This window comes from Propithecus coquereli, unplaced genomic scaffold (assembly GCF_000956105.1).
Source record: "Propithecus coquereli isolate 6110/MARCELLA unplaced genomic scaffold, Pcoq_1.0 Scaffold351, whole genome shotgun sequence".
NCBI classification, from domain to species: domain Eukaryota; kingdom Metazoa; phylum Chordata; class Mammalia; order Primates; family Indriidae; genus Propithecus; species Propithecus coquereli.
Window position 1 is genome coordinate 1858869 of NW_012149186.1, and position 13861 is coordinate 1872729.

At 41.1% G+C, this 13861-nt stretch overlaps 1 protein-coding gene across 1 annotated transcript in view; it reads left to right on the top strand.

Annotated features, from left to right (window-relative positions):
* The first annotated feature begins 4503 nt into the window (after positions 1-4503).
* Positions 4504-13861, top strand: part of GLUD1 (glutamate dehydrogenase 1) — a 47858-nt gene continuing 38500 nt past the window's right edge. Inside the window, exon 1 of the mRNA XM_012651280.1 lies at positions 4504-5088. Within this exon, the coding sequence (XP_012506734.1) occupies positions 4644-5088 (445 nt within the window). The 5' untranslated portion in view covers positions 4504-4643. The remainder of the gene's footprint in view (positions 5089-13861) is intronic.

The following is a 13861-nucleotide window of genomic DNA, read 5'->3' on the forward strand; positions in this document are numbered from 1 at the left end:
TTAGATTTTAAAAGCCAATTCTCCTAAAATACTTAAGCCAAATATACACAAGTTTGTAAACCCAGAATATTATTGTTGCAGCCTTGATTCTCTTAAATTCCATGCTTGCTTCTAAATTGTCCTGGGGTTGAAATATCCTGACACTAAGGATACAATCTTATTCTATAGAGTTCTGGGGATTCATTTCTCATATAATTTTGGAGACTTGCCATCACAGCTTGCTGGGCTCTTAAGAAATGCAAAACTTACACTCTAAAAATGACAAAACATTGCTGAGAGAAGTTTTAAAAGAGCTAAATAAATAGAAAAACATCCCATGTTAATGAATCAGAAGATGTAATATTGTTACAATAGCCCTAATTCCCAAACTGATCTATAGATTCAACATAATCCCCATCAAAATTCCAGCTGACTTCTTTGCAGAAATTGACATGATCCTAAAATTCATATGGAAATTCAAGGGACATGGAATAACCAATCTGGAAAAAGAACAAAATTGGAAGACTCATATTTCCCAATTTCAAATCTTACTACAAAACTACAGTAATCAAAAGTGTGGTACTGGCATAAGGATAAACATATGGATGCATGGAAAAGAACTGAAAGTCCAGATATGAACCCTCACATTTAGGTCAATTTATTTTTCATGGAGTGTGAAGACAATTCAACGAGGAAAAAATAGTCTTTTCAACAAATGGTGCTGGGACAATTGTATATCCATATGCACAAGAATGAAGTTGGACCCCTTTCTCACACTATATACAAAAATTAACTCAAAAATGGATCAGAGACCTGAATGTAAAAGCTAAAACTATAAAACTCTTAGAAGAAAACATAGGTGTAAATCTTCATGATCTCCAATTAAGCAATGATTTCTTACATATGATACCAAAAGCATAAGCAACAAAAGAAAATATTTATAAACTAGACTTCACCAAAATTAAAAACTTGTGTGCTTCAAAGATGCCATCAAAAATGTAAAAAGATGCCGGGTGAGATGGCTCATGCCCATAATCCTAGCCCTCTGGGAGGCCAAGGCGGGAGGATCGCTTGAGCTCAGGAGTTCAAGACCAACCTGAGCAAGAGCGAGACCCCTCTCTACTAAAAATAGAAAAAATTAGCTGGGCGTGGTGGCACGCACCTGTAGTCCCAGCTATTCGAGAGGCTGAGACAGGAGGATCACTTGAGTGATCCTTGAGTTTAAGGTTGCCAAGGCACTCGCCCAGGCAACAGAGTGAGACTTTGTCTCAAAAAAAAAAAAAAAAAATGCAAACAACTCAAAAGCATGGAAGAAAATACTTGCAAATCATTTATCTGAACATATATCTAGAATATATAAAGAACTCTTACAACTCAACAATAAAAAGACAAATAACCCAACTTAAAAATGGGCTAAAGACCTGAACAGACACTCCAAAAAAGATAAATAAATGACCAACAAACACATGGAAAGATGCTCAACATCATTAGCCATCAAGGAATTGCAAATAAATACCGCTTCATACCTATCGGGATGACTATAATCAAAAAGACACATAACAAGTGTTGCTGAGGCAGTAGAGAAATTGGAACCTTCATACACTGCTGGTAGGAATTAAAATGGAGCAGCCATTGTGAAAAACAGTTTGGCAGTTTCTCAAAAGGTTAAACATAGAGTTACCATTCCTAAGAGAACTGAAAACATATTCACACAAAACTTATACAGGAAAGTCCATAACAGCATTATTCATAATAGCCAAAAAGTGGAAATAACCCAAATGTCCAGCAATGATAAGTGGATAAACAAAATGTAATAAATACATATAATGGAATATTATTCGGCCATAAAAATAAATGAAGTATTGATACATGCCACATGGATAAACCTTTAAAACATTATACTAAGTGACAGAAGGCAGTCACAAACGACCACGTATTGTATGATCCATTTATATGAAATGTCCAAAATAGACAAATCTAGCAAGACAGAACGTAGAAAGTATGTATAACCCCTTTAAATTAAACTATTTTTTAAATGACTGTTGTTCATGTATTTATATGCTATGTTTTTCTAAATAACATTCTTCTTCTAAAATATTTTTAAAAGCGCCTGCAAGCACAAAAGCATGTTATGGGTAAAGAAGGACAGACCTGGAATTTTAAAACAGCTAAAGAAGGAAAACTCAGATAAACCTCAAAGGCAGAAAACTGATTTGTCACTGTTGAATGCTACCAACGACCAAAATTACCTTCAAACTAAATTTTGGTCTTCTTTTGAACTGGAAATTACTATGAACAAACTTAAATTTGAAAATTATATGTATATTTTATAAAAAAATCATAAACGTAAAGCTGAAACTCATTAGACTTTACATCACAGTAAGTAATTTTAACCTAAAAGGAACAAATACTTAAAATATTTCTTGGGATAGTAGAAATAATATTACTTTGGAGTCAGATACACGGTTTTGAATCTTAGCCTATTTACCTGCTAGGTGATCACCAACAACTTACTTGGTCTCTGTGGGCCTCAGTCTCCCCTTCTATTAAATTAGGAATTACAATACGTACTTTAGTTCTAAAAGAAATATTCCAACTATTTACTAAATAAGAGGAGGGGTTGGATAATTTCACTGTTTTTTTTAAAATATGTACTGTTCGAATTTTTTTTACAACTTGTATGCTTGTATGTAATTAAAAAACATAATGAAGATTTTAAAAATAAAAACATCTATTTTATAAGGTTCTCGTGAAGCCAATTTGTAAGACATCTACACACAGGAGACTCAATAAAAAATAATTTCCACAGCTCTATTCCTCACTCCTTTCAAAGGTTCTTGAATTCCACTTTCTTGAATTCAGGTGAACAAAGAGCATAGAAGAGGCAAAGTTAAACATTTATTGTTCCAAACGAAGGCCTTGGTTGTCAAGAAAGAGACAAACAAGGACAATAGAATTGAGCTTTTAAACCACTTTCCTCAAAACATACCACAGAATTTAATCTGAAGAGACAAAATTTCCATAAGTTTACTGATGCTAATCACATTATTCTGTAACTTCAGGTTTTGAGGAGGGTGGGGCTTGCAATGTAAAAAGGTTAAATGATAATACTACCAAGTGAAAAGGAAATTTGATACCTTAATCTTTTGACCATCAAGGCAAATTCTGGATTCGGGTCAGAGAATATTTTCCACTGAAAAACACAATACAAATATAATTAATGACTATGGTTTATTTAGCAAATAAGGTAAAATATAAGTTCCCTCTGTAAGGAAAGATCATTTTTGTTTTGAGAGTACGCTGAGATAGATGAATGTAATTTAATTGATCCAGGTGGGTAGTCACCTTATACTTTACAGAATATTTTGAGAATTAAGAACTTTCTCTTCCATATTCTAATAGATAAAGTGAACAAGTCAGGAAGCACAGCAGTTTTACAGGTCAAAAAGGCGCCATTTTAAAACCACCAAAGTACAGTGGGACCTCAACGCTGGTGGCATCTAGTGGCTTGGTTTAATGACAGTCATTAGACTTTTACAAGTACCTAATTTATCCACAGGAATGTGTAACTCTAGCATCTCCCATCAAGTATGTATAAATACATAACTTGACCCTCGTATAGCATAAAGTTTGTAAGACTAGATCATTTAACGAATACAAATATTTCTGAGAAAGAATTTCCTGGGGCCATTATTGCATTTCTACAGTTTCCTTCTCTTATTTTTAGACAGCTTTGGAACCTATTTCCGAAAAAGAAGAACCACAGTCAGGAAACTGTAAAGAGATATAACAATGATGTGCATAACTATTGTATCTCAGCATTGCTGACTAGATGACTGGGACAAAACTTGAAACTTTAGTGGTAAAAGCTAGTGGGTAATGTTACTCTCATCGGCCTCGAAGACAAGTGCCGAGCTTTCGGGAACAGTAAGAGATTCCCCAGCCCCCTGGCTTTGTTTCCAGTTTCTGCAGGCCACCTCGAAGTTCCACGCCGGATGTCACTAAACTCTCCTCAATCTCAGCGGATGAGGCCAAGCCCTGAGTCCGGCCTTCAACCTCTGCCGCCTGGCCTCGCCTTCCGGCCCACGTCCCGGCGCCCCGCGCAGCCCGGCCCCCGCCCGAAGCCAGGCCCGGGTGGGCCGCCCCCACCGCGCGCGCGCGGCCGGAAAGGAGGGGCGCCCATGACTCACTCGCCCAGGCTCGCGGCCAGACCGCCAGACCTCACCCTCGCCCAGCTCCCCGAGAGGCCCAGGCCCCCGCCCCAGGCGACCCGCGTCGCTCACAGACCTGAGAGCCCAGCAGAAGGCAGAGGGCGGCCTCCCAGCAGACCCGGCCGCCCGCAGCCCGCCCCTCCCTCCGGCCGCACGAGCATGCGCGCTGGGCCCGCCCGCGCCTGCGCGCCCCCGACGACCCGCCGGCACGCGCCGCAGCCACGGAGGCCGCGGCGGAGGCGGAGGCGGAGGCCGGGCGCCCTGGGCGGCGCGCGGCCCCCAAAGTCCGCCCTCCCCGTTAGGCGACGAGCGCCCGAGGGGAGGGGACAGCCAGGCAGGCAGGAAGCTGCGGCTTAAAAGGGCAGCCCGCGCTGGGCCCTTCCTCCCTCCGTCGCGGGGACTCCGAGCGCGCGTCTTCTGCGTCCCGCACGCACCTCGCCTCCGGCCGCCGCCATGTACCGCTACCTGGGCGAAGCGCTGCTGCTGTCCCGGGCCGGGCCGGCCGCCCTGGGCTTGGCGGCCGCCGACTCGGCCGCTCTGCTGGGCCGGGCCCGCGGGCAGCCCGCCGCCGCCCCGCAGCCGGGGCTCGCACCGGCCGCCCGGCGCCACTACAGCGATGCGGTGGCCGACCGCGAGGACGACCCTAACTTCTTCAAGATGGTGGAGGGCTTCTTCGACCGCGGCGCCAGCATCGTGGAGGACAAGTTGGTGGAGGACCTGAGGACCCGGGAGAGCGAGGAGCAGAAGCGGAACCGGGTGCGCGGCATCCTGCGGATCATCAAGCCCTGCAACCATGTGCTGAGCCTCTCCTTCCCCATCCGGCGCGACGACGGCTCCTGGGAGGTCATCGAGGGCTACCGGGCCCAGCACAGCCAGCACCGCACGCCCTGCAAGGGAGGTGAGCACCGGCGGCGCGTCCTGTCCGCCCTGCCCCAGGCCCTGCCCTTCCGCCGCCTCGGGTGTGGGGCCGCTGCTCAAGCCCGGCCCAGCTCCGGCTGGCGGTGTCCCCCTCCCACGCTCCCCGCCAGATCACCCCGCCTCGGGTGTGGCAGGCTCTGTGGACAGTGATTTTTTCCGCCTTAAAACCGCCCTGCAGTTGGCCTACCCCCTTCCCCGCGAACATCATCCTGGGCCTCTGCATGTGTTGATGTTGTATGCAGAGCGGACACTGCACGGGTCTCCTTTTGGTGCCAGTGTCTGTGTCCTGCCGAGATGCACTTCTAGGGTAGGCAATGACCGGCCCGTCTGATTCTGCCTTGCGAGTTTTCGTGGGCTTCTGTGACTCTCCCCCGAATGCAAACTATGGAATAAATTTTCTGGTTTTTTTTTACTCCTGTTACAACAGTGACAGATGATACAGGAGTAGAAAAAGTGACTTGCCTTCTGGGTTTGAAATTTAGGCAGTTTTATTACCCAAAGGAATTTACTAATTACACATTAATCTTTTAAATTAAGTTATTTTTCCATTCTGTTTTGTGCAAAAAACAAAAAAACACGAGCAGTGTAATATCTGACAAACACCCGGCGTCCTGACAGTAAATCCTAAGGGTGTAGGCTGTCGAAGGGCCTGCCAACCAATGGAATGAAATAGCCCCGGGGGTGTGTACTGGTCCTGGCTGGCACCAGATTTGAGCTTCGGGAAAGATAAAGTACTTAAGAAAGGAGTTGAATCAGGTACAGTTTGGTAGTCACCTCGTTATCCCTGTAGTTTAAATTTGTGAATGTCTGTAGATTTGGCTTCTGTAGTCAGATTGCTTTCTTCAAGCAAAGAAAAGCTGTTAATTTTTTCCCCCAATACATCTCACAGTACCTCTTTAAAGGTACTTAAAATAGAAAGGACAAAAGCATGTTTTTCTACTGTAAAACAAAAAAATTATGTAGAATAAAGGACCGAGGGAGGTGAGGAGTCTTGCTGGAGGTGGATTGGCTGATAAGAACAGAAGATGTTGGGCTAGACCCTTTGTCTCCCTAAACCCAGTCCTGGTCTTTTTCTATTATGCCAGCTGACTTCAAAGGATAATTTTTAGAATTCTCTCTAGATGAGAAAAACTTGAGCTCTGCTGGTGTTCCCCGCGGAACAAAGGTTGCTTCCAAGGGTTTAATGATTTACTAAATTTGCATTGACCCCACCCACTTCTTGGATTTACCTTTGGAGCTTAATTATCCTCTAGCTCTCTGGTTTCCCCTGGTAAAACCAGTGTTTGAATCGCTTTGACCTGTAATTTCCCTTCCAGCTCCAAAATCATATAAAATGTACACATGGTCAATCTCCAGCACTGCCTTCCTTCTTCCTACCGCTCCCTTATTCTTTAAACCAGGAATACAAGTTCAGACTCCCAAAATAAGCAAACAAGGATGTTGAAGTTTGAACAAGATGTTGTTGTAACAAATATAAAATTGCATTGTTTCCTTAAAATGGGCATCAAGTTTATTTTACTGTCTTGTTGGCAACATTTTCCAGTCCCTTAAAAAATATACAAATAAACCGATCTATTTGGTTTTCTACAGGATCTGATTTGGTCTCTTTAAAGTTCTTTATATTATTCTGTTCTTCAGATGCTCAGCTCTTTCCTATCTTTGTAAGTCACAGCTCCGCATACTCACTAGAGCAACTCAAGTTTACTATAGTCTGTCAGTCCTCTTTCTCTTGTTGCCACCGCAGTTTTAGTGCCAAAATACTGAACCTAGCAACAAATAGCATCAACCAAACCAAAGCACTGTTATTGTAGCACTTGCTTGTACTGGAGTGTAAGTTACAATTCTCTGTTCTGTTTATCCCATTTACCAGAAGACATGCTACTGAAAGCATTAACTCCCAGCATATAAACACAGAGAAACTGAATTGTAACTAGTAAACTGTAGCGAGCATTGCAAGATGATAAAACAAGAAAGAAAATTGGCCTCTGAGAAGTGATAAGTTTATTATGTTTAGGAATTTGAAAGGCTTTGTAGATTAGGGAGGACTATATAGCTGCGAAAGCCCTTAAAAATATTTTAGTGTGCTTAAGATAATAAACAGTATACTAAACAGATGATCAACATAATTCGGATACTGTAGATGTCCATGCTCTGCTTGCAAGACACCCCAAGATCTTCCTACCCATTTATCATCCTTGTCTGATTGCAGAGAATGTGCACCCTAAGAAGGACTTATTTTCAGTAGGCTTTTTTTTTCTGCACTTAAACATTTAAAGCTTTTTTAACTTACAAGGAAGTTATTAACCTTCTTGGTCCCGCTCTGGTCTTAGAAATACAGAATATATTAGGTGATTGAGATAAATTATGCCTTGGGTAATCCCTATGAACTTCTGAAGTCTTACCCTCTTAAATATGTTTTAGTACATTCTTTTCCCCCTACCCCACTAAACCGTTGCCTCTCACAGTTTTCTTTGCAAAAGAAACCTCATCTGCCCCCTCCATCCTTTTCCCAACCCTCAGCTTTCTATAGTCTAATCTTTGCGCAAAGGTGACCTTATACCTGAACTTTCTAAAATAAAATTCTCAAGGTTGAGGCAAAGCAACTATCTTGTTACAATCTGTGTGAGGGAAGCAGGTGGTTTTAAGACCTGCAGGTGGCTGATAGGTACTTTATTCAGAGTAAATATTTAATAATACATACTGTTTTTGTGCTTCACTTTTCCTGAATACCATATTTAACCAAGACCATTAGATTTGCCTTTGTTAAGAATTTGTAAGAGCATGCTATAGGGTCTGAAGGGAAGTTTAAGTGAGGCCTTAAAAATATTTCTAGCAAAGGGGAATAGTCTGAATAAGCAACTTATTTGAGAAGACTTGTCCAAAGGTTCTGGTGTGTTGGAAAATATTATCAGAGGTTGTTCCTATTAACTTTCTCCGAGTAAATTCTCATTATTTTATTGACCATGGTTCTGCCTGAGACCAGTCTACCTTTTTAGAAGGAAATTTTAGAAGTCAGTTCGGGGGTTGGGGAGAGGAAGATACAGATTGATGATAGCAATCCATTGATGTAGGAGTTAATTTCCTTTCTCTTCCAGCCTGCCCCCCACCCAGTTGTCACCTTTTTTTTTTTTTTTTTTGGAGACAAGGTCTCGCTCTGTTGCCTGGGCTAGACTACAGTTGCTTCATCATAGTTCACTGCAACCTCAAACTCCTGGACGCAAGTAGTCTTCCTGCTTCAGCTTCCCCAGACCAAATACCCATTTTTCCCCACCAAGTTTGCTATAGAATGAAGACCTATGATAATGGTGGACGTCTATACATCAGATTGTCATCCAGTCTTTCAGTTGTGTGGGTGAATCCATTTAGCACGTTTGCTTTGGCAGTAAAACCCCATGTGCAGGAAGACAACTGGGACTACAGGCATACTTCACCACACTCCAGCTAATTTTTCTATTTTTTGTAGAAAAGGGATCTCACTATGTTGCTCAGGCTGGTCTCGAACTCCTGGCCTCAAGTGATCCTTGTGCCTTGGCCTCCCAGAGTGCTAGGGTTGCCGGCGTGAGCTACCACTACACCAGACACCAGTTGTCTTGATATTAAAACTATTAAGGCAAAATTCCCTATCACTGATTCTGTCTTCTGTCATAGAATTTTCTAATTATCATCATTTAAATATAGTCGATGGGCTGTAAATGGAATTCTCTCATACACTGACCCTAAATCTTTAATTACAAATATTAGTACCCAAAAAATGTACCCTGTGTTAACTCAGTGACTTGTTTTTAAGAGCAAAAATGGCAATAAGTAACAATAGGAGGTAGATGGCCTTTGTTTTTGTATTTTGGTGACGTGATGCTAGGGAAGACTGGAATCAATGTAGTGTGAAAGTCCCCCTCAGCCTCTGGGATGTCACCGTTTGGTGGGTGAATGGTAGTGCTTAAGGGAAGTCTACAGAAAGTACTAATACTGTTTTAAAGTGAGACATCTGCCTTCACTGAAAAAAAAATGTTTCTGACTTATTTCTGCTATGCTAAGTGGACAACCCTCAAAACATGTGTGACTTTGAATAAACTCACACTTTCTAATATTTTTTAAGGACTGTGTATCTGCATCTGCTGCCACAAGATAAAATAGAGCCTTTGTAGGTAAATTTAATTTAGGAGTTAACCTTTCTGAAAGTTCAGTTAGATTAAAAGTCCGTAGCCCTGAGGTTGTTGATTTTAATACATTTTAGTTAAATACGGAATGGTGTTGACATTATAAAGCCTTTTTTATTTCATGGAAGCCATGGATGCCCCTTTTTCCCCACCAGATTTGCTATAGAGTGAAGACCTATGATGGTGGTGGAGGTCTATACATCAGATTGTCATTCAGTCTTTCAGTTGTGCAGGTGAATCCATTTAGCAAGTTTGCTTTGGCAGTAAAACCTCATATGCAGGAAGACAGACAACTGCTTGCTCATGCAAAGTATACTTTGTAAGAATTGAGGCATCAGCACCAGTAACATATACTGCTCCTGATTCCTCAGTTGGAGGATAAACACCAGTATATATATTAAAATCCAGTAAAGCTGATAGTCTTTACATTTCAAGTACAAGAAATAAAAATTGAGCTTGAACTTTCTGGTGCATACAGTGGGAAGAAATTGGGTTTACCACTTTTGCTATTAATTTAGAATGCTTAAGAAAATCGGGTTTTATCCACTTATGTTAAAGATACTGAGAGTTCTGCCTCTAACCAATAAAGACTAAAATATTAACCTGTGGATGTTAAAAGAAATCCTAGGCACTAGTCTCTGACATGTGACTTCTGGGTTTTGTTTGTGTTTGGCTTTTTTGTCTGTTTGTTTTTTCTTATTTGCCCAATAATTAGGTTTTTACAATCCAAGTAATAAAGAGAAAAAATCCCTAATATCACTTAAATAATTCCTGGGCTCAACAAATTCATTAAAGTACATATATGTGATTCAAATATTTAAATAGTAATGAAAGTTACAAAATGAAAAGTGAAGCAGCTCTATTCCCAGCACTACCCCCAGTATAACCATGAACATTCTTAGATCCAAAGTTGTTATCTAAAACTCACCTAGCTATCCCAATGAATCAATATTTTCCCCTTTCCAGGGGTAGAAATTAATGCAGCTTGAAATGTTAATATATAAAATACTACTGATAAACCCATTCCTGCCGAATATTACTGATAACGAAGGGCAAGAAGACAGAGCAGAAAGGAGAGGGCTGCACAAGGCCTTTACAAAAAACCGTACCTGGGAGATTTGGCAGCCACACACATTCTGCCCTTCACAGAGGTCCACTGGCATAGAAAGGGATAACAATAATAGCTAACATCTATTGAGCTCTATGTGTGTGCCAGGTGTTCTGCTAAGAACTTTTCATGCATCATTGCTTATGTGTCTCATAAAATACACTCTTGTCCCTAGTTTCCAAATGTGACTACTAAGGCTGAAGAGCGAAGTGTCCTTTAGCGTGGTGGCAGGACTAGTAGTACATAGTGGAGTTGGAGTTCAGACTGCGATCGTCTGATTCCAGCACTCACTTTAATCATTATTGTCTGGGATTTATTCATGTAAAATGTTAAAAATTGGATCTTGGGGTAAGTGCTGATTGAGAACCATGCCATGCCATCAGCACAATGATTCCTAGTACTTTGGATAGTGATACCTTTGAAATTTGTTAAAAGCTATTAGAAGACTTACCTTCTTTCTGGGAAATAATGTACATTCAAACAACTGTGCATATAAAACTCATCGTTGATATTATCTTTAGAGGTGCATTTATTCTAATTGCTAAGGAAATGAAATAACATTTTGAAGAGAGTTTTCCATTAAAAGAGGCTTAAAGACCTTTGATGTTTAACATATTAATGCGCTAGCCAGAACAACTCACTTTTCTACCAACGTGTTATTTATCTTTAAGGGTTTTCAATTGAATAATTTTGAAATGGCTTTCTTCTAAGTGTCTCTTCATTAAAAACTAGGAAAATTCTTTGTTTACCATGAGTTGCTATTATTTCTCTTGATTATTCTTGGAGACAGTCAGACCTAATTTTTCTGAATTGCTTATGGGCTAGAGGAAAATATGAAAGGTGACACAAATGAAAATTATAAAGGTTGTCAGCAGTATGGCTCCTTTTTTTCATTCATCATTATCATAAATATGTCAACATAGGACTTTTAAAAAGGATTTTGTACCTATTGGGCCTTAGTAGGATTTATGTGAACTCTTTTTTTAATCTTTTTTAATCTCTGACATGTGAGAGAGAAAGAGCAAAGGAATAATCAAGGGTGATAGTAGCCATATTGGGGATTTACTGAATAAGGACTGTGTTCGTTATAAACCGTAGTCTATATTCTAAATAAATCAAATTTTCCATTATGTGGGGGTTTTTTTCCCTGCAGGCAAGATCTCTGAACTTTATGCTTAATTAAGGAACACTCCTTAGTTCATAGGGATTTCTGATAGTTAACCTGTTCCTTTTTTTTTCCCCCCTTGGAATATGTTTTCATTGATTTCCCCCAAATAGAGCAAACTTCAAAATCTCTTCTGTGCTGTGTCTTTCTGTCTTTCTCATTTTGGTTTTAGCTCAGTATTCTGTTTCTACATTTTCCTTTCTGGGAACTAGTCAATAAATGACAGTTGAAAAAACACTGAACCATGTGTTACTGCAATAGAGTTCAACTAGGGAGAGACAGTCTGGATCTGAAAATAGGGGAGGCTGGATAGATGTTGGATCAGGGAAAGGTCATTTCAGATAAAGAGAAGAGGGGGTGGTTTCAGCCAAGGCAGGAGGTGGAACTATATGTGAGGGGTCAGGACAGACTGTGTGTTTGTAAATAATGAGAAATAAAGATTTGCGACATAATAAATACATTAATATTTGGTCTCTCTGTGCCTCGTTCCCGACAAAGAGCTCCTAAGTTCCTTGGAAGTTCCTGGGTGATAGGAGTGTCTTTTGTTCTAACTAGGCTACTCTTGGTGGGTTCCTGGATAGCTTCAAGATGGGGACTGGTGGCCAGAAAGAGCCATGGTTAGAAATTTGGAATTTTCAGCCCTACCCTCCAACCTCTGGGAATTGGAAAGGGACTAAAGATTGAGTTCAGTCACCAGTCATGACTTTGTAAAGGAACCTCCATAAAAACCCTAAATGTCGGTTGGAGGAAGAGGGGTTCAGAGAGCTTCCAGGTTGGTGAGTGCATCCATATGTGGGGAGGGTGGTGTTCTCCCAACTCCACAGGGACAGAAGCTCCTGCACTAGGGACCTTGCAGACATCACCCTGTGTACCTCTTAATCTGGCTGTTCATTTGTATCCTTTACACAAGTAAAGTGTTTCCCTGACTTCTATGAGCTGTTATAGCAGATTATTGAATATGAGGAGGAGGTTGTGGGAACCCCTACTATATAGCCAAGTCGAACAGAAGTATGGGTGTCCTGGGCAGCCAGTACTTGGCAGCTGGCATCTAAAGTGGGGAACAGTCTTGTGAGACTGCACCCTTAAGCTGTGGGGTCTGTGCTAATTCTGGGTAGTTAGTGTCAGAATTGAGTTATATTATAGGACACCCAGTTGATGTCCAAGAGAATTGGAGAATTGCTTAGTGTAGAAAACCCACCCATTTGGTGTCAAGAGTGTGAGTAGAAACAGTTTTCCTTTTAGGTTTATCGAATACCCCGATAAACATGGGAGAACACAGAAAGCTAGGCAGCAGTAGAACTGAGAATGAAGTGACAGGTAATAGCAGAGAAGATGAAGAGGAAAGGACAGATAAAACATTTTGAAGAAAGGACAGCACAGTGTTCTCCAGCAGGTAAGACATACAGGATGAAGGAGAGTAGAGTCAGAGATAACTACACAATTTATAGCCTGAGAAACTGGTAGAAAAGGGTAAATAGGAAAAAGGATTGGATTCTGAAAATAAAAATCTGGTTTAAAAATGATCCCTAGGAAAATGGAAATACAAGCATGTGTTTTTCTCCATCTTGCCCTTGCCTAGTGTGGTCCCTGGGCCTGTGGTGCCTGCCCATGCCTTTCCTCCTGCCTCCCTGTAACTCCTCTTCCTCTCTAAGACCCATCTCAGATGTCACCTAGACTTGTAAATGATTTATATGAAACTGGATATTTGAGGTTTCAAGCCTTTACTCCCTTGAACCTTTTTATAACATTACCACTTTTGCTAAACATTATCCAACTTTATATTCACCAGTTTAACTGCCATCAGTCTAAGACCTGTTATGAAGATGTGGCTAAGTTTACTGTTAATCATGATCAGAATAAGGAATCTACAAAAAAATTAGCAAGATTCCTCTTTTAATGCATAATCTTCCCTCCATTGGGCAGTAAGTTAAATATTTCACAAAACAAAGCTATATGTTTTATAGATACGTATGGATATAAATGCAGGGAAAATGATTTGGAGGGATATACATTTAAATTGCTAAGAATGGGCACCCCTGAGGAGAAGGCTGGGGTCACAAGTGGTAGTCAAGGGAGTCTTCAGCTTTTTCTGTATTTAAATTTTAATGAAAATAGGCTAGGCATAGTGTAGTCCCAGCACTTTGAGAGGCCAAGGCAGGAGGATCGCTTGAGGCCAGGAGTTTGAGACCAGCCTGGGCAACATAAATGAAACAATTCTCTACAAAAAAAATGTTTTTAATTAGCTGGGCATAGCATGCACCTGTAGTCCCAGCTACCTAGGCTGAGGCAGGAGGATGGCTTGAGTTTAGGAATTCGAGGCTGC